A 22,736-nucleotide genomic window follows, 5' to 3' on the forward strand; every position below is an offset into this window, starting at 1 on the left:
TACCTATTGGAGTGTCCACTGTTTTCTTCAACAACTACTACTTGATGGTCTATGAGACACAAAGAAACAAGCTGGGTGCTAATTAATAATACTACAAGTTTCCACGTGCCACCCCTTGTCCCTTTTCCTTTCTGTATTTCCTTCATTATTCCTTCACCTCTCTCTTCCTCTACCCCAGTCTTCTTACCCTGGAGGTCAGCCCTCAGGAAAACCAAACAGAGAAAGACCTCGGGTGGAAAGGCCATTTATTTACATTCCAAGACCTTCACTGCCTTATCTGCTTTCTTTCCTCTGCTGCCTTCTCCCCTCCCTTCCTTCCCTCTCCTGAGGGTATGGATCCAGGAGAAAGATCCACCTCCTCCCCTGCCACAGTGGAGGCATCGGGAAAGAAGCCAAGCCACTGACCCAGGATCGCCCAGCATTTATGGGGACTGCCCAGGCAGAGCCCCTTGCCCCTGTAGCCCCCCCAGTGACCCAGAAGGTCCTCTTTCTCCCCAAAGCAGACGTCGCAGATAGGGCAACAGTAGAGCTTCTGCTTCCAGTGAGTCTGCTGGTGCCTGACCAGCCCAGAGAATAAAGTGAAGGACTTGCCGCAGTGGAAGCAGCGGTTGGACTGCTCTGTGAAGTGGGCCTTCTGGTGGCTGGAGAGACAGATTTTCTTGCTAAAAGTCAAGGGACAATGAGGGCAAGAGAAGACCTTGAGTCTTGAAGGCTTTCCTGGGTGAGAGCTGGACTTGGTATCCAGGCGGGCGGCTCTCTTGTTGGCTGCCTGGGTCCTGGTCACAGGCTCTGGGGTTGTAACGACTGGGAGCTGAGCCTTCCCAGTGATTACCTGGTTCTTGGTCGCAGGTGCCTGGCTCCTGTCTATAGGTGGCTGGGTCTGAGCCTCGGGACCCGTGGTTTTAAATGAGGGTCCTTGGGTCCCGGCCACTGGTGCATTGTTCGCAGTTGCCAGCCCCTGGAATCCAGCTGTGTTGTCTGGAATCTTCACGATATGCTTCTGGTTTCCAGCCCCCAGCTCCTGGCCTTGGTGTATCTTCTGGTGGCGTTTGAGCTCAGACTGGTCCCGAAAGCACTTCCCACAGAAGGGACACGAATGGGGCCGGTAACCCAGATGGACACGGCGGTGACGGCTCAGTCCAGAAGCATCACAGTAGGTCTTGTCACAGAGCGAGCAGCAGAAGGGCCTCTCCCCAAGGTGCTTGCGCCGGTGGTAGCTGAGGTCCTTGGGGTTCAGGAAGGACTTCCCACACTGGCCGCAGCTGTGAACAAACTGGTGGTTGTACAGGCTGGAGCGCTTGCTGAAGCACCTGCCACAGGTATGGCAGGTAAAGGGTGGCCCAGCCCAGGATGCTGGGAACACTGGTGTCCTGTCCAGGGACCCAGCTGGAGCAGAGGATGGGCCTGCCCTTCTGCGAGCAAGGGAGACCTTCTTGTCATCGCTATTTCCCTCATCTCCCAAACTCTGACTCTGTTCTTTAAGTTCCTCTCTCGTGCCTCCTGTACGGAATGAGGAAGAATAGCGAGATTCACCACGACAACCCTGACACAAGCTCTCCGTTCAGTCCAAGCGACTTCCCCTCTTTCTGCCCTCCCTCTCCCACCTGACATTCACACTCACTCTTAGACCTCAGAGGCCAGAGATAAGAATAAACTTTTGGGTTTTCCAATTAAAAGCAAATAAAAATTTAACTGGAATCTTCCAACAATATCAGAGATCAAAATTTTAACATTTCTTGAAATCCATTTCCTTTCATTTTCTTTTGTTTTTAAATTGAAGTATAGTTGATTTACCATGTGCGTTAATTCCTCTCATTTTCAATTTTGTTCGTACTCCCAGACACCCCAGATACCCACAGGTGACCTCATAATACATCATGCAAATTGGGACACTTGAGTGACGGAAGGTGCTATTAACAATCAAGCTAGGATGAGAAGCATAAACCAGGACTGTCCTGGCAAACCAGGAGCAAGGTCAGCTCAGACTTAAATTTCTCTCAAGTCTTTATTCTACTCTTAAGAACAAGTCTCCCCTGGTCCAACTCAGCATCAAGCTCGTCTCCCTTCCCTTTCTTTTCTTTTGGAAAGGACTTTTAAAAAAAATTTTTTTTATTTACTTATTTATTTTGGCTGCGCCAGATCTTAGTTGCAGCATGTGGGACCTAGTTCCCCAACCAGGGATCAAACCCGGGCCCCCTGCATTGGGAGCATGGAGTCTTACCCACTGGACCACCAGGGAAGTCCCGGAAAGGACTTTTTAATCAAGGTGGTATCACTGACATAAGCAACTGACATGGAATCTCTCCATCTCTAGAAACTGAAGATATTCATTTGTCCTGACTGGCTTAGATACTCATCTTCTTGAAGCCAGGGGACTTGAGCAGATGATGTCAAGGTTTCTTCCAGCTCCACGTCTGACCAGGCAGGAAGGATGCAGGCTAGGAGTGGGTATGCAGACCCCGATCCTCTTAGTCATTTCCATCCTCCCAAGGCATGTCCTGGGTCCTTTTCACCCTCCTCTCTCCTTTGCAATTCTTACCTGAATGAAGGCCTTCTCCGTTTGGGGGACGGAGATCTGCTCTCCACTGTTTCTCTTCTTGTTCAAACTTGGCGATCAGATCTGGATTAGATAGAAAGATTCTGACTGGGGAGTGGGAAGGAGAGGAAGAGTTGAGGTCCCAGGCTCGGCCCCTTCACACCTGATGGGGACAACAGGCTACCTTCTTCCGTTATATTTGGTTTAAGAGCCATAATCTGGGACACTTACGTGCAGGGAGGAGAGACACAAAAGGCCAGCTCTTAACAAAGTGCCTGGTACATAATAGGAGTGACTCAGTAAATACTAGTTGGATGAATAGGCAGATTTGCATACTTTGAGAACATTATCATCATGTTACAAGCCTTATCTTTGCCTTCATGCAAGCTTTCATTTCTTCTTTCACCCTGAGCCTAGTAACCCAGATCTTGCATACCTGGAACGTATAGAACCAAGGATCAGTGAAGCTAACTGTGAGCTGATCTACCTGCCCAGGGAAACAAGATGTTCCAGAGGCCTGGGACAGAGGGCTTGTGAGGAACCCCAGCCTCTTACCCACAGACATCAGGTTTCTGAAGGTCTCTGACATAACGTCCTGGTAGAGTACCCTCTGACTGGCATCTAGACATTCCCACTCTTCCTGGGTGAAATTCACTGCCACATCCTCAGAGGTGACTGGCTTCTGGAAGAACAGGAGAGATTCAGAGAGTCTGTATATAGACAGACAGACATCCAGTCTCAAGATTCAGACAACTAAGAGAAAAAGAAAAACATGGAAGGAAGGGAGAAATAGGAAAAGACAAGTACAAAGCCAGCAACTTTAATGTACAGACAGGAAAGGAAGGATGGAGAGGAGGGAAGAACAATGTGGGAGGAGAAAGGAGGGGTATATACTGAATATAAGTAGGAAGAATGCAAAGGAAAAAGGCTGCCACTCTGATGAATTTCAGCAGGTACTCCTTCAAGGATGCCAGCGTGGTGTGGAGTCTGAAAAAAAGTCCTTGAAACCCCTTCTCCTGGGTGCTGTTCAGCTTGGAACACTCTCGAGATTCCATTTGTTCTGTAGACAGGATAATGGATGAAAGAGCTCCTGGAGTCCAGGACCCAGTCCCTCCCTCTGTCTCTCGCTTGGTCTCCTCACCTTCACCCACGCCTTCCACCAGCATTCTCCCTTCACGGCTTCCTGCAGGGCCTCCTCATCCACCTGAGGGAGCAGCTTCTGTACAGGTTCAATTGGCTTCAGCAGGTCAAACACCTTCTCTTCCCTGATGTCTCTTTCTAGCTTTATCCACTCCTGGCCTGGCCCCCAAGGCTGACTGGGCTCCTTCCTGGGGCTGTCTACCTTCCAGTGACTGAGCAGATGGAGAGACTTTGAAAAGGCCCCAGGGTTTGATGTGGCCTCTGGTGGCAAAGGTATCTGCTCCAGGGGGCTGTCTTCCTTCTTTGTCCTGCTGTCCAAATTCTCCTCTTCCACAGCTGAGAACATCTCTGATTCCCTCCAAGCCTAGGCCGCAGAGTTCAGGAAGCTGGTCACCCTTGGCTCAGCACCCACTGTTCAGTAACGCCAGGTTGGGGCTCTGAAGGCGTCGTCTGCCTTCTGCTTCACCCTGTTTCTAGCCGCTGGCTGGTGCCCACCTCTAGGAACCTGAGGTCAGAGAGAAATCATATCAGCAAGAGGGGGAGTGAGGAACAGCAGTTTCCTAATTTGGTCAGGGAACACCAAGAGTTACTGAACCCCTGCTTTGTACCTAAAACCCCTCAGCACTGCCCCATGAGGTAACGATTAATGACCCCATTTTAAGGAACCTAAAGTACAGAGATGCTAAGTAATGTGCTCAAGGATACTCCCGGTCCACAGCAGAGTTTGTGTTCAAAGCCTTGACTCTACCACTGAGGACGTGATTTCCGCTGTCCCAAAGCCCTCTCTAGAGCAACAGTACGGTATTCTGGAAAGAAAGCACGTGCCTGAGGTAACCAGCCCTGGATCTGTCACAAACCACCTTGTACAAGTTTCTTCATTCTGATCTGGTTTCACTGGAAAATGAGATTAAAGGAGACTCTCTAAGATCCCATCCAGGACCCAAAAATATACGATTCTGTGGATTTTTAATACATACAGATCCTTGTAAAGAATGATAATGGAGGGACTTCCCTGGTGGTCCAGTGGTTAAGAGTCCTAGCTCTCACTGCAGGGGGCATGGGTTTGATCTCTGGTCCAGGAACTAAGATCCCACATGCCTCGAGGCATGGCCAAAAAAAAAAAAAAAGAATGATAATGGTAACAACCCAACAGCAAATACTTCTGCAGGGCTCCCAAGGAGCCCGGCGCTGGGCTGCCTGCCTAGCCCAGGAAGTTCCTGCTCTGCCCACACGTGGCTGAACTCCCACCTCCTCCTACTGACAGCCACTCACCCGGCTTCTCCTCCCTCCAGATGGAATGCAAAGAATGAAGACATAAAAACCTGTTGACTTTCTTCCTTTCACTTTTTCTGAAAGGTGGTAGAATTGAAAATGCCAGCAAGGAAAAGGGCATTCAACAGTGGAGTTAGTGGGATCGCTAAAAAGAAAGCTGACAGGAAAGGTGCATTCCTGGGAGGTGAAGTTGAGTCCCTCCTTCCCTCCCTCCCTCCCTTCCTTTCAAGACCATCCACGATCATTGCATGAGAGGGGCAGGTCTGGATTATTCTCCTACTCTCCAGCCAAACACAATGAAAGTAGCACTTCAAAACAGTCTCAGGAATAGTATCCTCAAGGTCCTGGCTTTCCCGTTCTCCCGCAGGAAAGACCCACCCCTGTCAGTCGTTCTCAAAAAGCATTTGCTGCGGGTTGTAGCCTGAGGCCCTCGGTCCAGATTCTAAGCTGGTGCTCCGGTTTGGGAAGGGAGCATGACCATGGAGACTCAAACTTCTGCCAGCTGCTGCCTGCCTCTGGCACTTTTACCTCGATAGTACTTTCTACATCCACACGCCCCAGAGCTCAAGCCGGCTGGGCCGCGATGGAAAGAGGCTGGATATAACTCAACAGACTTTCCGCGCAGATTGGTTTATCTGTTGCCGGCCCGTCCCTGCCCTTCCAGAATGTAAATCCCTCGAGGAAATGTGTCGCCATTTTCCAGTTCTCTGAGTCCACCCAATCTCTCTCTAACCCCAAACCCGTCCATGGTTTCCCATAGCAATTCTGAGGACGACTGAAATCCCCACCACACCTGCCAGGCTTCGTGGGGTCCGCCCTCGCCGCCCCGCACCCCGGTGTTCCAGCCACTATTGTTTTCTGCCCTTCAGCCAAGCAAAACGACCCTCGGGATTTGCCCTTCTCACCCGGTCTTCGGGTCTCTGCTCTGTCCCTCAAGGACCCTTTGCAGCTCCTGCCCAGCTCTGCCGGACCAGATCGCGAGCCCACAGGGCGTACCTCCCGTCACTGCGCGCGCAGCCCCACACTCCGGTCTCGGGGCCTCCCGCGGGCAGGGACGGAGAGTTTCGCTCACCACTGCGTGGCACGCTCGTTAATACCCACTGGTTGGGGTTTCTGTGCCCTGAACTGGTCCCGTTGACTGGGACGGCACTGCCCGATGCCTGTCTGCCCCGAAACTTCGTTGCTGCGATCCCGACTTTTTCAGCACGTGCCAGGAGCCCGTCCTCTTCGCCGAGTCCCCCACGCGGCCGGAGTGGTCGGCGCCCTGGGCCATACCCTAACCCAGGTTTCCCCATGGGCCCCAGGGGTTGGAAGCTCCCCTCGCCTGCCGAGGTCAGGGGCGGAAGGTTGCGGCACAAAGACCCTTCACTAACTTCCACCACCGCGAGCTCAACTCCCCGCTGTCCTACTCACCCGCCGCTGCCGAGGACCGGGACTTTGGGACGTAGGGTTTCCGAGGGGCCAGCGGCGAGCCCGCTCCACCCCAGCTCACGTTTACCGGCTGCCCACGACCCCGTCCCGGCCCCACCAGGGCCCAGCACCGGCCCCGCTCTCCTCGCCTGTTTCCGAAAGGCCACCATGCACCCTGCCGGGTTAAGCTTGTGGGCCCGCCAAGGTCAAGAGTTCACAGTCTAGGAAGCTTAAAAGGACGAGGACCCGCCCCGCCCCACTAGCCCATTCCTCCTACCAATTGCAGCCGCTGGTCCCACCTAGCGCTCGGATCTCATTCCCAGTCTTAATTTAGTCTTGGGGGAAAAAAGGATTAAATTACCTCTGATCAAAACACATAATCACCAACCACCATCACCTAGAGCCCAAAGGAGAAAAATGAGACCTTTACGCGCTCCCAGAAAGAGACCTGGAGGCACACAGCACCTTAAAAAAGCAAAGGCAGCACTGCCCTGGTGGCGCAGTGGTTTAAGAATCCGCCTGCCAATGCAGGGCACAGGGGTTCGAGCTGTGGTCCAGGAAGATCCCACATGCCACAGAACAACTAAGCCCGGGCGCCACAACTACTGAGCCTGCGCTCTAGAGCCCACAAGCCACAACTACTGAGCCCGTGAGCCACAGCTACTGAGCCTGCGCGCCACAACTACTGAAGCCCGCACGCCTAGAGCCCATGCTCTGCAACAAGAGAAGGCACCTCAAGGAAGAGAAGTCCCTGCTTGCTGCAACTAGAGAAAGCCTGCAAGCAGCAAGGAAGACCCAATGCAGCCATAAATAAATAAAATAAAATAAATTAATTTTAAAAAGAGAGAAAGAAAGAAAAGTGAAGGCAAACCGCTGTGACTTAAATGATGACAGCAGACAGAGGTAGGGGAGCAGAGAGGACATGTTCAGGTAAAGTTCTACTTACCTTGGCCACTTACCCAAACCCAGTTTGACCTTTCTCAGTAATGCCTTTTTTTTTTTTAAATCACCTCAATGGAAATCACATTTATTTCCTTTCCACTTAATTAGCATTTACCATATACCATTTTGTATCATGATCATATTTTATATTTCACATTGGCGTGGGGTTTTGCAATTTACAAAAAAAAACTTGTAAACATAGCCTCCATTAAATCCTCACAAACATCTTGTGAGGTAGGAATTTGTTATTCTGTCCCAGTACAACCAGATGTGCACTTTGACAAGCCTTGTCAAAGTGCACATCTGGTTGTACTGGGACAGGAAACCAGACCCCCTGCTTTCAAGTCTGTACACTGGAGTCTTGGATCCATGGTTAGTACTGGATGGCTGGCAGATGCAGGTTTTAAATCTCTTAGTGTTCCCAAGGTACCTGACCCTGTGATCTGCCCTTGTGGACAGACCATTCATGTGGGTGGGCTGAGGAGGCTCCCACAGAGTCAAATGGAGACAGTAGGCTGGTGGAGATGGTGATGGAGGCAGCCTGTGCTCAGTGGCACCCCTTAGGGTTTTGGACCTGCCACCTTCCTAACATGGTTACTGGGTACACTCATCTTGAAAAGCAGCATCAGCTTGCTACTGGGCTCCTATCAAAACTAAACCCCTGACCCATGGAGGCCTTCTGACACTCTAGCTTAATGCTCACATTTGGGGGTAGGTCAACTTGAACTCAACTTCTAACAAAGTGGGAAGGATCCAATAATCCTCATTTGGAAATGGTATATTTAAGGATGTGGCTGGCCTGGCTTCAACATCTCTACTTTACATGGAAAAGTGGCAGACATCCCTCTGGGAAAAACTTTATCCCCTACTCTGCCAACTGAAGCAAAGCCGCTGGTCCCATGGGGCTCTCAGTTCACAGAGATTCCCCTAAATGCCTGGCCCTGGTTCACTGCGGTCCGGCTAGGCTGAAACCCGATGCTGTCCCTGGCTGATGCAGCTATTCAATCTCATTGCCACTGATGCAGAGCCAAAACGGATGTTGTCGCTCCTCTTGGTGGGTAGAACACAAGGCCATTTCATAGCTCTCGCCAATAACCTCTTTGATCAACCTTCCTATAATTTTACTGACTCTTGTGCTGTTGCCTACCTATGTGGTATGCCACTTGAAAAACTAGACTGGTGAGACATCTGTCTTTGGAGCTGCAAACTGTGGAAATAAACCATAACTGCTTATCTAACCATCTGGGTCACTCAGGTGAATGCCCACAAGAAGAGCCTCGTTGCTGATGGAATTGACTGGAATCAAGCTGCTGATGGAAACATGTTTTGTGAAGACAGTCCCCACTGCTGCCTGAGTCCATCATCATACCAGACATGGCAAGACATTCACCATCATAGACTGGGCACACAGTAAAGGACTCAGTTTCTGATTTGGACTTGCAATTACTGCCAAAAGTTGACTTGTCTTACGATGAGGGAGGCCACATAGCAAGGGGCATTGTCCTCATCTGCTCCTGGCAGATGGACTTCATTGGCTCTTTGACCCCCTCAAGGGCTATCAGCGGCGCCTCACCACTGTTGACACTGTAGGGTACAGTGCTGTTATTCTAGCCCAGCCTTCTCCATCCATACCATTGTGCCCCTTGAAACTAATCTGTGCCATGTTTTTGGCCTCCCAGGAAACGCAGCAATGGTTTGCCTTTTATTTGCCTATGCTAAATGGCCTTGCTGATCTGCTTACCATCCCCCTTGAAGGATAAAATGTACTCCTGTTCAACCTTACTGTAATTTGTAGTGCTACTCCAATGAAAGACTTTATAATTAGTTCTATTTAAAACAACATGCCAACCTTGTACACCTTGTATCCTGAGGCTCAATTTTCAAGCCACTATGACTTCCATGGTTAAAGATAATATTAGGCATGCTTTAATGAGTTCAAATTCTTATCTCATGTAACTGAGTCAGTATGAGGGTTATAGTAATTATCTGCTTTGTCTCCTGCCCCTGTGACCTGATAAGTTTTGTTTCTATTTTGGACTTTCTTAACCCTCAACTATTGGCTCAGCTCAGCCTAAGACTCAGACTTGTCCCATCCCTAGTGGAACCCAATTCAATAGTTCTACGTCCTGGATTTGTCAGTGCTTCTATTCCTATTCGTGTGTTTTATCCTGAGTCTTATAACTGTTTGTTTATCTTATTCCTTTGGTACCCTACTCCTGTTCCTTAAATGGGTTCCATTGGTTTCCTGCCTGATCTCCAACTTCTAAGGACTGTTGCTCTTCCTTGGCCTCTTGTTTTCTGTGTCATGCATTCTTACACTTGAATTGTTGATCCCTCTTGTTGCCAAATGCCTATCAGGTCTTCTGCCTGTTGTTGGCACCTTCTCCTTTTCGTTCCACCCTTAACTGTCCATTGGATTTAGCCACACGGAGCTCTTTGCTGATGACTCCCCAAAAAGGGATTTGGTGGATTGATGGGCACTGAAACTAGAATGCAGGGAGCTGGTATAGACTTTCTAAGGGACTTGGCTTTAAAGGAGTGCAAAGAAATAGCATAGTAGCTTATTTATTCTTTTAAAAAATTTTTTTGGCTGCACCACTCAGTTTGTGGGATTTTTCCCTGACCAGGGATTGAACCTGGGCCCTCAGCAGTGAGAGCACAGAGTCTTAACCACTGGACCACCAGGGAATTCCCACGTAGTAGTAGCTTATTTAGATGGGAGAGATTTGAGTACATTTAAAGGTCAAAAGGATGGTCCAGCAGTGAATATCTTCATGGTAAACAATTACCAACAGTTATGTATTAGGTTACTTTTCAATCCCACTCAACTCAAAGGCTGTATCATTACCCTATTGATTTGAATTTCTAAGTCTTTTGCCTCTGCATCCTGAGGAACCACATCTTTGCAAGGTATAAAATCTAAAGCTGCAACATGATGATGGAAGACCAGAGAACAGATAGGACAAAAAAGTCTGCATGAGGCAAATCAGGTGGGTAGGAATGAGATTTTCGTATGTGTCCTGGTCAAATTCCAGAAGGAGCAAAGGGAGGGCTAGTTTCTGAACCCAATTTAAGCAACTTCAGCCACCTCATTTCCACACAGAATTTGCCTACAGTGCTTTTTGAATCTCTTCATGGGATTAAGGAGCATCTCAAATATAAAGGAAACTAAACTTATACTAATGTAAGTAAGCAGTGATCTATTATACCTGCAAATATTGTCAAAGACAGAAAATGGATTGTGGGATTGAAGTCTAGAACACAGGAGTTATATTTATCTAGTGCCATGCTGTACCATACAGCAGTCACTTGCCACATGTAGCAATTTAAAATTAATGCAAATTAAGTAAAATTAAAAATTCAGTTCCTCAGGTGCACCAGCCACATTTCAAATGCTCAGTAGCCACATGTGGGAAATGGCTGGCTACTGTATTGAAGAGCAAACCTATAGAACAGTTATATTATCGCATAAAGGTCTATGGGACAGTGCTGATCTAGCAATATCCTGGGTAAAGGGTGTCCTGCTAATACAAAAGGGTGGGCATAGGATTATCACAACTTAAGTATAATATTTCTTAGGCCATCCAGTTTCCATTTCTCTGATTCTCTACTCACCAATTCTGAACCCCAAATTTCCAAACTTTTGGAGGACATCTATTTGAGAGAAGGTGAGTTTGGTTACCTATGAGCGAATCCAAACATTGGGAAGGTCTTGCTTAAGTGGGTGACTGAAAGTGACAAAATATGGAGCTGGAAGAAACATGAGAGATTACTACACTCCATTCTCTGACCTCCTTCCTCCTCACCCTGCTCACCTAGGCCAGGTTAGATGTCCCTCCTCTGTACACACATGTCCCTCCTCTGTACATACCTGTGCATACCTCTATCATAACCCTATTTTATTATCTGTTTTTAGAGTGATCTATGCCACTAGTTGTAAACTAGCCAAGGGCAGGGATATCTCTTTATTCATCTCAGTGACTAACAATGCCTGGTACATAGGAGGTTCTCAAACTTAAGTTTCTCATACAGAGAAATTGTATGGTACAAGTTAGACTTTTACGGCCTGGTTAGCAGTTCCCCGATACAGGTATGAATGGAAAATAAAAGACCACATAGTGACCTATAGCAATCTCATCAAGATAACCTTTGAGGTTGCGGGCAGGGGGACTGGAAGAGGCAGATTAGAACAATTCCTTATTCACCATCTTTGTCCAACCCAGGTCTTTCCAACGGGGAAACCCAGCATTTATGAAACATCTAATACACGCTAATGCTTCACAAAAATGAAATTCTCCTATAAATGCTATGAACTATTATTTTCCCACTTTACAGATTAGGAATGAACATCAAAAAGGATAAGCAACTTGAACAAACACAAGGCAACTAAAAATAGCCAAGCTAGTTTTAAAGTCCAGAACTATCTGACACTTCTGTATCAGATATAAATGGGAAAATAGTCACTGAACCCTGTAGAAGAGAACTAGCATTAAAAAAAAAAAAAAAATAAAGGTTCATTTAAGAGACATGACTTTGTCATGAAATCACTGAATCTTTTATTTTTCCTATTTGACTTCTCAAAAAGGGTGGCATAGTTAAGAATCTTCTTTGATACGGCTTGATAATTGTATTGTCTTCTCTATTCTGAGACTTTTCCATAAGAATATTCACCTTAATCCGACTGCTACTGCATGGCTGGAAAAGTGGATATGCAATAACACTTTCATACTCTTTTATCTCTTTCTTTACACTCTCATGCTTCTCACGTACAGGAGGCAGGCTCTGGTCTTTTCTCAAGATTCCTTCCTTGAGTTTTTGCTGTACAAGTTCTCTCCCTCGAATCATGCGTTCCTGGTGAGCTTTAATTTGCATCTGTTCCCTCTCATTTACCTGCTTTCTTCTCTGTGCGTTCTGGATGCCATGTACTTCTGGCACAATTTTGGGCAATTTTATTTCAGTAGGGCGTGGTGGTAATTGTCTAAATGTTTTATTCTTAAACTCTCCGACCTGTCCTGCTCGATATATGTGCATTTCTACATGTTTCACTTCTCTCTCAGGTACCAAATAATATCGTTTTTGTCCTTCTATGCTTTGGGTTGTTTTCCCCTCCAATCTCTTCTTGATTTCATTGCCTGTCTCTTGTTCTTTCATCATTTCCATTATCCTTTTATTATAATAAGACTCTGCTTTGGCAAGCCAGTAGTCAAGAGAAAGACCTTGCTCCCTACAGAGTGTTTCATACTCCTCTTGATATTTTTGAATTATTAGTTGTCTTGCTGCTGTTGTATGCACGCCACCTAGATTCTGTCAAAGTGAGGTACAGAATTTTAAAATATGACCATCTTTTTACTTTGAACATATTTAAACAGGAGCTTACGCTCACTATTGACACCAAGAAAGGACCATGGTCTTTCATTAATTTCGGAGTAATAGTGATTTTACTTCTATCATTCCTAGGTGAGCCTGTGAGCTCTGAAAGTTGGAGTTCTCACCACCAAAATCAGTAACTAGTTTTTTAAAAACATAGGGTTGGGAGTTTTAAAAATAATACTTTGTTTTGCAAGTAAAGATTTAACTGGAAAACATTTGCCACTGTGGACACACTACTGGAAAGTGTCACTTGGACGGAAGGGTTTTAAACCTAACTTTCCTTCTCCTAGTCATTTCAAACTGTATGATGTTAAGATAATTTATTTACCAAGATTTTTTTCTCCAGTGGGGACTGTTGACCTGCAGCAATCCTAGGGTCTTTAGATACTTTAGCCCAGGCCAATCTGTAAGACAAAAAAGCAAAGGTAGATTAGAATGTGAGAGATGTCAGAACAAATCTGCTCTCATACTGACTGAACCAAAAAACCCAGTTGTTTTGGTCATGGCCAAGGGTATTTCCCTCAGAAAGAAAAAACCTGGTAATAGGTAGGACTACAGCAGGGCCATTTCCCAATGGGAAACCACTACATTCCTATGGTAACGAATAATGAATGCTCTTTTAATAAGAACATATAAATAAGAGTACATACAGTCATCCCTCGGTATCCACGGACACCCCCACCAAGGTCCCTTGGTTCCAGGACTCACCACCCCCACCCCAGATACCAAAATCCATGACCTAGTCCCTTATATAAAATGGCACAGTATTTGCATACAACCTGAGCACATTCTCCTGTACACCTTAAATTATCTCTCGATTACTTGTAATACCTACTACAATGTAAATATTATGTAAATAGTTGTAAATACAATGTAAATAGTCGTAAGTACAATGTAAACACTATGTAAATAGTTGCCAGTAAGTGGCAAATTCAAGTTTTGCTTTTGGGAACTTTCGGGAGTTTTTTTTTTTTCAAATATTTTCCACCCACAGTTAGTTGAATCTGCGGATGGGGAACCCTCAGATATAAAGGACCAACCATAATCCTTTCATATAAACTTAAAGCATACTTCTCCTGTGGACTCAACATGAACCATTCTGAATCCTGTACCAGGGATTGGGCAAGGGAAGAGACAGGCTCCTTGGTGAAGCTTTGCCCAAGCACATCTATGACAGATTGCTCAGTCCCGCTGCCTCCTTTGTCTTCTGAGATAATTCTAGACTTCAGTGTTATCAGTTCATTCTCTTTGTGCAGTTTCTTGATCCGGGCCCTCTCTGCCTCTATCACCACATACAGCATCTCTGCCCTATAATCTTTCGTTCTGAAATTCTGTTCTTATTTGACTGCCCACCCCTCTGCTTGCCTGCCTTATTCTGCCAATCATCCTTCACCTTAAGTCCATTATGAGACCATTCCCTGTTGATCCGCTTGGAATGAGACTCTGTGGTTACTCTGGGTTTATTTATAGGACAGGCTGATGGCAACACAAGTGAAGACTACCAACTTTTTGTGTGTCATCCCTGGTCTAATCTGAGCTCACTGTGAGGTCGTATTTAAGCCACTGAGGATGCCTGGCATCTCATCTCTATGCCTTTATTTATACCATTTATGCTTTAGAGCATGGGCTTTGAAGCCTTACAGGGCTATGCTTGAATCCTAATTCCACCACTTCCCAGTGTGTGACTCAGGGCAAGTAACTTAATCTCTCTCTAAATCAGTTTCCTCATCTACAAAATGGAGATATAAGACCAAAATTTGCCTCTTGGAGTTATAAAGAACAAATGAGAATTAGATTAAAGAGCCTGGCAAAATGCTTGATATACGGTAAGTTCTCAATAAACGGCAGTTGGGGCTTCCCTGGTGGCACAGTGGTTAAGAATCCGCCTGCCAATGCAGGCGACACGGGTTTGAGCCCTGGTCCGGGAAGATCCCACATGCCACAGAGCAACTAAGCCCGTGCGCCACAACTACTGAGCCTGCGCTCTAGAGCCCATGAGCCACAAATACTGAGCCCACTGCCACGACTACTGAAGCCCATGTGCCTAGAGCCTGTGCTCCGCAACGAGAGGCCACCACAATGAGAAGCCCGCGCACTGCAACAAAGAGTAGCCCCCGCTCGCCACAACTAGAGAAAGCCCACGTGCAGCAACAAAGACCTAATGCAGCCAAAAAAATAAAATAAAATAAAAATTAAAAAAATTAAAAAATAAATGGTATCCATCCTCCACAGGTCAAGCCCTGACTATAAAGTCTTTCCAGTCTACTCTATGTAACAGTGATTTTTGCCACACTATGAATATGAACACACATTTTTTATTTCTACAACTCATTTGAAAATCATGGTTTCCACTGTGCTATCTGTATCCATATATCACTTTTAACATTTTGATAATGAAATTCAGACTCATAAAGAGTTGGAACTATAATTTTTCAATCTACAAATACAATGATCTATCTATCATATCAGAAAGGATCTGATAACAAATACTGGATCTCACTGACCTTTTGGGCATATTCTTATTTGCCTGACTACATATACCTATTTTGAGATTTTAAAAATATGACCACCTTACTTTTATTTCTCTGTACATAGTATCTAGCACAGTACTTAACACTAGAGTCTGTAATCCCAAATTCTCAAAATTAATGATTTGTTGATTGGTGATTATCCTCATCACATAATATCTGAGTATCTTTCTCTCTTACATTCCCCATAACACTGTATCTTTTTATTAAAACATTTACCAGTCCTCTTTGTAGTATACAGGCCTATTTGTTTTATATGCCTATCCTGGGCTCTCACATTTTGTCCTATAAGTGTACTTTCATTGCATTCTAATTACTCATTTGTACTCCTTAAGGTCAGAGACCGTAGTTTTCAGCTTTGCAGCCCCAACTTCAGCTCGAAGACTGACATAAGTGCTTAATAAATACGAACTGAACAGATTGTGAGCTTTTGTTGGGAAAGGGCCATGCCTTATAATGCTTAGTTCCTTTACTGCATTAGGACAGTATTCAACTCATGGTGGATCTTCACTGAATTTTGTCAAACTTTAAAAGGAAAGTTGGGGAGAAAAGACGGCTAATTTCAATTTCCACTTTCAAAGGCGAAAGACACACAGAGAAGAGAGAATAAAAACTTGCCTACCATCACGGGCTCAGCAACAGACCTCTCCTTGTAGGACAAATTATTATGAGGCTTGTCACTCTCCAGTAGCTTGCTCAGAGTTTTAATCCCCTCACTACTGTGAGTGTTTCCATTATTGCAGAGAGAAGTAGATCAAAGCCTCTCTCTAGGAGAGATCACAGCTTGTCTCGTTCAAAGGAGAAAATAGTGATGGCTCCACAACTTTTATATGTAAGGAGCTTAGCACAACTATCAGGTTGAGCGGGGCTGGAGGGACGGGAAGCGAACTAGGAAACTCATCTAGAAGCTGTCCCTTCAGGACAACAAGATTCTATACTTCAGGGACTTCCCTGGTGGCGCAGTGGTTAAGAATCCACCTGACAATGCAGGGTACACGGATTGGATCCCTGGTCTGGGAAGATCCCACATGCCGCGGAGCAGCTATGCCCGAGCGCCACAACTACTGAAGCCGGCGCGCCTAGAGCCCGTGCTCTGCAACAAGAGAAGGCACCACAACGAAGAGTAGCCCCTGCTTGCTGCAACTAGAGAAAGCCCGCACACAGCAACGAAGACCCAACTCAGCCATAAATAAATAAATAAATTTATTTTTAAAAAAAGACTCTATACTTTATTTTTTATTTATTTATTTTTGGCTGCATTGGGTCTTCATTGCTGTACGTGAGCTTTCTCTAGTTGCGGCGAGCGGGGGGCTACTCTCTGTTGTGGTGCGTGGGCTTCTCATTGCGGTGGCTTCTCTTGTTGCGGAGCACGGGCTCTAAGCATGCAGACTTCAGTAGTTGCGGCACGCGGGCTCAGTAGTTGTGGTTCGCAGGCTCCAGAGCGCAGGCTCAGCAGTTGTGGCACACGGGCTTAGTCGCTCCACGGCATGTGGGAATCTTCCCCCACAAGGACTCGAACCCGTGTCCCCTGCATTGGCAGGCGGATTCTTAACCACTGTGCCATCAGGGAAGCCCAGATTCTATACTTTAGATGGTAGGTTACAGATGAATTAAAATAGCAAGATTTAAAAAATACTTGTCCTCATGTTTTATAAAAGATCAGGGAAATGTCAGCTGTCCACCTAAGGGATGACGATGATGAAGTAGAGTTGGTCCATGGGAGGCGGGGGACAAGGTGGAAGGGGGTCCGCAACTGAAAGCCAAACTCGACTAAGTCTTACTGAAATCCTACCCAAGGTTGCTCCCTTGACTAATGCTAACTTCCCTCATCTGGCAGGCATCTAAAGAGGAAGGAGTCCCAACCTCTTCTGCTCCGCCACCTCCAAAGTCCTGAGCCCCTTCCCAAGTGTCCTACTTCATCCCTGTTTCCTATCGTGCCTAAGGACTAGATGTTCCTCCTCCGCCTTCACCCTCTCCGCTTCCTGCCCCGTAAGAAGTCGACTCACCCCTTCCAACGGTCCAGAACAGTCCCGAAAGCACGCGAGCCAGGAGGGGCTCTGCAGAGAGCCCTTGCTTAGACCGCGAGGTCCAAGGAGCGCTAGAACTGTAACTCCCAGAATGTTTCGCTTTGTTTTTAACCACTGCCCGGCAGCTAAAGAAAAATATCAACTCGGGAACGGAGGAAGTAGTAGTTCTCTAGTCCAAAGAAATTAGTATTCAGTAAGGTTAGTACGATTTTTCAGGAGAAACGCTCCCCGCAACTGCGTCCCTTTAAAATTCGAGACTAATAAAATAAACACCCCAGTACTGGGTCCTGAGGGGAAAAATAACCGGAGGCGCGTCTTCAATCACCTGTTTCCTTAGTGAACATCAGAGAACCAGGCTGAAGGTGGCGCTAAAACTTTCCTTCAGAGAGGTTCCTCCCCCTCTCCAGGCTCTCGGGACCACGTTTGCGATTAATTATGACGTCACAGCCAATCGTGAGGCGGGACGCATCGACGCTCTAGCCCGCCGTGCTCTCACTGCTCCGCTGCCCCGTAGAGCAGGCCCTCTAGCCCGCGGAGCTGGCTGGTCCCTCACGCCAGCCCCAGATAAGCCCCCAAGTCGAAGTACCGGACCCGGGCTTGGAATTCCGGATATTTGGGCTCCTTGGTCGCAGAGGCCCAAGGTGTGCGTGGGAGAAGGTCTCGGGTTCTGTATGCTTAGGTCCAGGGACAGAATATGAAGGACGCTTCAGTGGGGAGGGAGTTACTCTCTTTCTTTTATTAATACTCTCGTCCCGTTCCCAGCCCTCGACCACCTGTCCATCATGGACCTCGCCAGCACCTGCTCCAGCTTTCAGTCTGACCTGGATTTCTGTCCGGATTGCGGCTCGGTCCTGCCTCTTCCCGGAGCTCAGGATACGGTCGCGTGTACTCGCTGTGGCTTCTCCATCAACGTGCGAGGTGAGGGGCTCGTACGCAGCGGCCCCGGCAGAGGGCCCAGCGTGGAAGGGTCAGAGGCTTTAGGACCTCAAGATCGGTTGGATTGAAGAGGGGGACCCTAAAGCAGGGTATCAGGCACTTTTGGTCTTGGGTCGAAACCTGAAGGGAGGAATATAAGGCCTCCTGGCCTAACCGAGAGGGAGTTGTGGGTGTCAGCCCTCTCCACAACCAACTCTTACTGCCTGCGCAGACTTTGAGGCGAAGGTTGTGAAGACCTCAGTTGTGTTCCACAAACTGGGAACAGCCATGCCCATGTCGATGGAGGAAGGACCTGAGTTCCAGGGACCCGTGGTAAGTGAGTGACATGGAGGACTGGCCCCGTTAGGAGGGTGGGAAAGAAATGGAGGGGGGATTGCACAGATCTGGAGTGTTTTGTACCCAATTCTAAGAGGGAAGAGGGGTCTTTAAAACAGCAGTGTCTGAGGAGTGTGATAGCCTGATGTCTGTGATCAGTAGGGGGAATTATTAACCCACCAGTTGCTTCCCAGGTTGACAGGCGCTGCTCTCGATGTGGGCACGAGGGAATGGCATACCACACCAGACAGATGCGCTCCGCTGATGAAGGGCAGACCGTCTTCTACACCTGTACCAACTGCAAGTGCGTATCCTTTCCCTCCCCTCTGCCCTTTCTCAGTCTGTTTGCTACCTAAACAAATCCAGCGATTTACTCTTTGTACTGAATAAACAGTTGTTACCTTTGGCTCCATCCCTCATTTCTGTACAGTTCAAGTAATAGGGAGATTTGTGGTCTTTTTTTTTTAATTACACTTTTCTTATCCTTTTTATACCCAGTGAATTAAAGCTTTTAAGATATTTAAAAGGAAAGAAAAAAATACAGAAGGCAAGTATTGCTTGGTGATCAGTGTGTTATGTTGGAATCTTCCACTGCACTCAAGGTAGTTTTACTTTGGTGAGAATTACTCTTGAGTGATTTAAAGAACACGGAGTAGTTTTAAGAACTCCTCTTTCTCTTTGGTGTTGTGCAGTTTCACTACAATATATCAAGATGTGGCTTTCTTTTATTTATGTGTTTGGGATTTGTTGGGCTTTCTGAAAGTAAGAATTGATTTTTTTTTCCAGCAACCTTGGAAAATTATCAGCCGTATTTCATTGAGTATTGCCATTCCCCTATGTTCTCAATTCTCACATTCTGGAGCTCTAATTAATTAGTTGTTTATTAGACCTTATCTTCTATCCTCCATTTCTCTCACCCTGTCTTTTATATTTTCCATCTCTTTTTATTCTGCCTCTGGGTAAATTCTTCTGGTCTTTCTTCTGGTTCACTAATTCTGTCTTCAGTTTATTTCAATTATTGTTACTTAAAAAAATTTTTTTTGAGTTCTACTTGATTATCTTTCAAATCCCCTCCTCATTTTTAATAATTCACACTTCTTTAATCATATTTTAAATTGTTCCTTTTATTCTTAAAATATATATTACATTTAAGTATACTAAACATGATATTTATATTCTGTCTGCTAATTCTCATACCCACAGTTTTTTTGGGTCTGATGCTGCCATCTTTTATTTCTACTAACTCTCTCATGGTGCTTTTTTTGTTTTGTGATTTTTGATGATAAGCTCAGATTTTTTAGAATTTGGACTACGGAATTCTTTGAGGCCTGGGGTGAAAGCTGTATTCTTAGCATTTGTGTTTCCTGTTCAGGTGCCTTGAGGTGCTACCAAGCTAGAATCACTTTAAATAAATTCTCAGCTTCATGTTTTTTGGAGCACATAGGTAGTATGAATTTGGACTGCAAATCCAATGTAAAGGCCAGCTTTTGGTTAGAAATTCTCAGGGGAGATTTTTTTTTTCTCCCTCTACCTAGTGAGACAGTCAAATTCCTCTTCTGAAGAGTTGGATTTTTTTTTTTTTCTTGTTCACTTTTATACAAAGGGGTAGCCCTTTGGGGGTCTCAAACTTATTCAGAGTATCTCCTATCAGACATTGTAGGTTTGTCTCCAGTTCACCCATGTGGCTATCAAAACAGCAAGGGAACCATGGTAGCAGGGGCTTCAGTTTTAACTTACCTGTCTAGATTCCTGGTTTTATATCATTTGAGCCAGTGTGAAGGTTGCCTTTACTTTCTTGCCTTCTCACCAATGGATTAAAAATATTTATAGTTAGATGTGCCTTTTGCAAATATTTTTTTCCCAGTCTGACCTATTTGTTTTTTTAACTTTTTATTTTTTTAATGACCAGAAGTTTTTAATTTTTATGAGGTCTACTTTATCCTTTTTTCTTTTATGGCTAGTGCTTTTTGTTTTCCTAAGAAATCTTGGCATACTTCATAATTTGCAAGATATATTTTTAATCCCAGCATTTTTAGTTGTCTTGAATTTGTGGAGGGTTGTTTAGGGGAGCTAGTCCTCCACGGTCATAAATGAAAGTCTTTCTTGATTATTTAATTGATTGTCTTATCTTACACTGCTAGAACCTCTTCCTTTGGTCAATATAACAAGTCCTTTCTTTCTCTATAGGTTCCAGGAGAAGGAAGACTCTTGATTTTTTTCTGAGCGACTCAACAATCTCTCCTTCTCTTCCTTGGAAGGTGAAAGATATTGGGTTCTTAGATCCTTTGTCCGTCTCCTGATTGCAGTGTTTTGCTCCCAGAGGAAAAGCAGATCATCATGTGGGGATTACCATTGTCCCCAGAGTACTCCTACTCTAGTTGAGTTTCCTTTATTAAAGTTATAGTTTTCTATAAGAGCCAGACGTATGTATGTTATTTATAATCTGTCTTCTTCCAAAAGAAATTTATATTAGCTTAGAGAGATATATTTGTCCTTTCAACAAATATATCAGCTACAAAAAGAGAATATAAATTAGTACAACAAAAAGAAAAAGGGGAAAAAATAAATAAAACAAAAAACAAGGACAAAAAAATGGAGCCAGGAATGAGGTTAATATAAAAAGGCAATTCTAAGGCTTCCCTGGTGGTGCAGTGGTTAAGAATCTGCCTGCCAATGCAGGGGACACGGGTTCGAGCCCTGGTCCGGGAAGATCCCACATGCTGCGGAGCAACTAAGCCCGTGTGCCACAACTACTGAGCCTGTGCTCTAGAGCCCGCGAGCCACAACTACTGAGCCCGCGAGCCAGAACTACTGAGCCCGCACACCTAGAGCCCATGCTCTGCAACAGGAGAGGCCACCACAATGAGAAGCCCGTGCACCGCAAGGAAGAGTAGCCCCCGCTCGCCGCAACTAGAGAAAGCCTGCGCTCAGCAACAAAGACCCAACATAGCCAAAAATAAAATAAATAAATTTAAAAAAAAAAGGCAATTATAAGTACTCCCTCATTATCTAAATCTATTTGGTTCCTGAGTTTAGGGAAACAAAGAGTGGGAGTTTGGATAGTGGGAGATTCAACAGAAAACTTAACCAGATTCAGTTGATATGTAAGTCTGGACAATAAAAAAATCTGACACTCTGAGATACAGGTGGACGTTTTGGAAATTTTTTTTATTGCTCTTGAGATAAATGTAATATATATATATATTTTTTACATTGTAATAGATTCATATATAGAAAGGTAGAAAGAAAAAAGTAAAAATCAAAAGGAATCCCATTCCACAGAGATATTTGTTTGTTTTTTTTTAATGGGATTTACTATACATGCTGAGTTGTATCTTGCTTTTTTCAGTTCAAACCAAAAACTTAAAAGGGAAGCAAATGCTTAGTCCAGGCACAATAAACATTCAAATTTCAGTCTGGGAATGCTGATTCCTGCATTCCTTGGTTTAAATGGCGACCAAGAGGTGATGGTAACGATTATCTTGTAATTGTGCGGCCCTTTATATATTGTGAGCTCTCTAACATACACTATCTTGTTTGATCCCACAGCAACTTGGAGGGATGGGCAGGGCAGTTTTCTCCACTGTATGTTTGAACAGTTCTGGTAATTGACTTTCCTGCCTCACTCCTGAAATCTAAAACAAATCTGTTCATGTTTCTACCTTGCTTTAAGCCTTTCACCGACTGGATAAAGTGCAAGTTTCTTAGCAAAGCATACAGGGCGTCTTATATAACCACGCCCATCTGTCAATCACCATTTGGCACTCCCCTTACATCCCTTCAGTACGAAACTGCATTTCCTTCAGTGCGGACTACGACTTTGTAAGCTGCTTTCTTTACCTAAAAAGCCCATTTGTCTGCCTTCTTGTTCTCTTTTTGCCACTCTTGTGCTCCGTGAGAAACATACACATATTTTTATCTTATAAACTGGCCTATATTGTAATTTATGACAACTTCTGTGCTTAATCTTACTCATCTCCACCCCAGAGCAAGGGTAGGCAGTATGTAACTAAATTCAGTTTCACAGATGAGACTTACATCTATGTGAATATTCCAATGTCTTATATTTCTGTTAGTATTTATGCCAGTCTTTCCCATTAGACTGGGAGCTAAAACGCAGGGTCTGAGTGTTTTATATGCCTCCATCTTCAAGTTACAGCACAGTGAAAGGAAAAAATCCAAGTTGAAGGCGCATTGTGCCCTGCTCGAACACCTACAAGCACAGGGCGAGGATTAAAATTTTTTTTAATAAATTTGTTT

General features: G+C 45.3%; 2 protein-coding genes across 4 annotated transcripts; one reads left to right on the plus strand and one right to left on the minus strand.

Moving 5' to 3' along the window:
- Positions 1–241: 241 nt before the first annotated feature.
- Positions 242–17,640, minus strand: ZFP57 (ZFP57 zinc finger protein). 3 transcript variants are annotated; one of them, XM_036870559.1, is made up of 7 exons: positions 17,551–17,633; positions 17,205–17,394; positions 12,999–13,074; positions 3,678–4,181; positions 3,092–3,218; positions 2,540–2,620; positions 242–1,500 (listed from the first exon to the last, which is right to left on the minus strand). In XM_036870559.1, exons 4-7 carry the CDS (start codon positions 4,020–4,022, stop codon positions 266–268), a joined length of 1,788 nt encoding a protein of 595 aa, XP_036726454.1. In that variant the 5' UTR covers positions 4,023–4,181; positions 12,999–13,074; positions 17,205–17,394; positions 17,551–17,633; the 3' UTR covers positions 242–265. The 3 variants fall into 3 exon arrangements, with proteins under 3 accessions (XP_036726454.1, XP_036726455.1, XP_036726456.1); XM_036870560.1 differs by lacking the exon at positions 17,205–17,394 and having other exon boundaries at positions 17,551–17,640; XM_036870561.1 differs by lacking the exons at positions 12,999–13,074; positions 17,205–17,394; positions 17,551–17,633 and having other exon boundaries at positions 3,678–4,410.
- A 68-nt stretch (positions 17,641–17,708) lies between these two features.
- POLR1H (RNA polymerase I subunit H) lies at positions 17,709–20,892 on the plus strand. The gene is made up of 5 exons (XM_036867757.1): positions 17,709–17,866; positions 17,988–18,143; positions 18,373–18,473; positions 18,671–18,780; positions 20,664–20,892. The coding sequence occupies exons 2-5, from the start codon at positions 18,008–18,010 to the stop codon at positions 20,686–20,688; spliced, it is 372 nt and encodes a 123-aa protein (XP_036723652.1). The 5' UTR covers positions 17,709–17,866; positions 17,988–18,007; the 3' UTR covers positions 20,689–20,892.
- The last annotated feature ends 1,844 nt before the right edge of the window (positions 20,893–22,736 follow it).

This window comes from Balaenoptera musculus, chromosome 11, assembly GCF_009873245.2.
Source record: "Balaenoptera musculus isolate JJ_BM4_2016_0621 chromosome 11, mBalMus1.pri.v3, whole genome shotgun sequence".
Taxonomy (NCBI): Eukaryota; Metazoa; Chordata; class Mammalia; order Artiodactyla; family Balaenopteridae; genus Balaenoptera; species Balaenoptera musculus.

What these genes read in the sequence shown, in the direction of transcription:
- ZFP57 (XM_036870560.1), bottom strand. Translation starts at nt 4,022, where the DNA reads ATGTTCTCAGCTGTGGAAGAGGAGAATTTGGACAGCAGGACAAAGAAG. An exon ending in GGTGGAAGGCGTGGGTGAAG is followed by an intron (nt 3,219 to 3,677) that starts GTGAGGAGACCA and finishes CTGTTCTTCCAG; the next exon opens with AAGCCAGTCACCTCTGAGGA. An exon ending in CGGAGAAGGCCTTCATTCAG is followed by an intron (nt 1,501 to 2,539) that starts GTAAGAATTGCA and finishes CATTCCGTACAG; the next exon opens with GAGGCACGAGAGAGGAACTT.
- POLR1H (XM_036867757.1), top strand. Translation starts at nt 18,008, where the DNA reads ATGGACCTCGCCAGCACCTGCTCCAGCTTTCAGTCTGACCTGGATTTC. An exon ending in CTTCTCCATCAACGTGCGAG is followed by an intron (nt 18,144 to 18,372) that starts GTGAGGGGCTCG and finishes CTGCCTGCGCAG; the next exon opens with ACTTTGAGGCGAAGGTTGTG. An exon ending in TACACCTGTACCAACTGCAA is followed by an intron (nt 18,781 to 20,663) that starts GTGCGTATCCTT and finishes CTTTCTCTATAG; the next exon opens with GTTCCAGGAGAAGGAAGACT.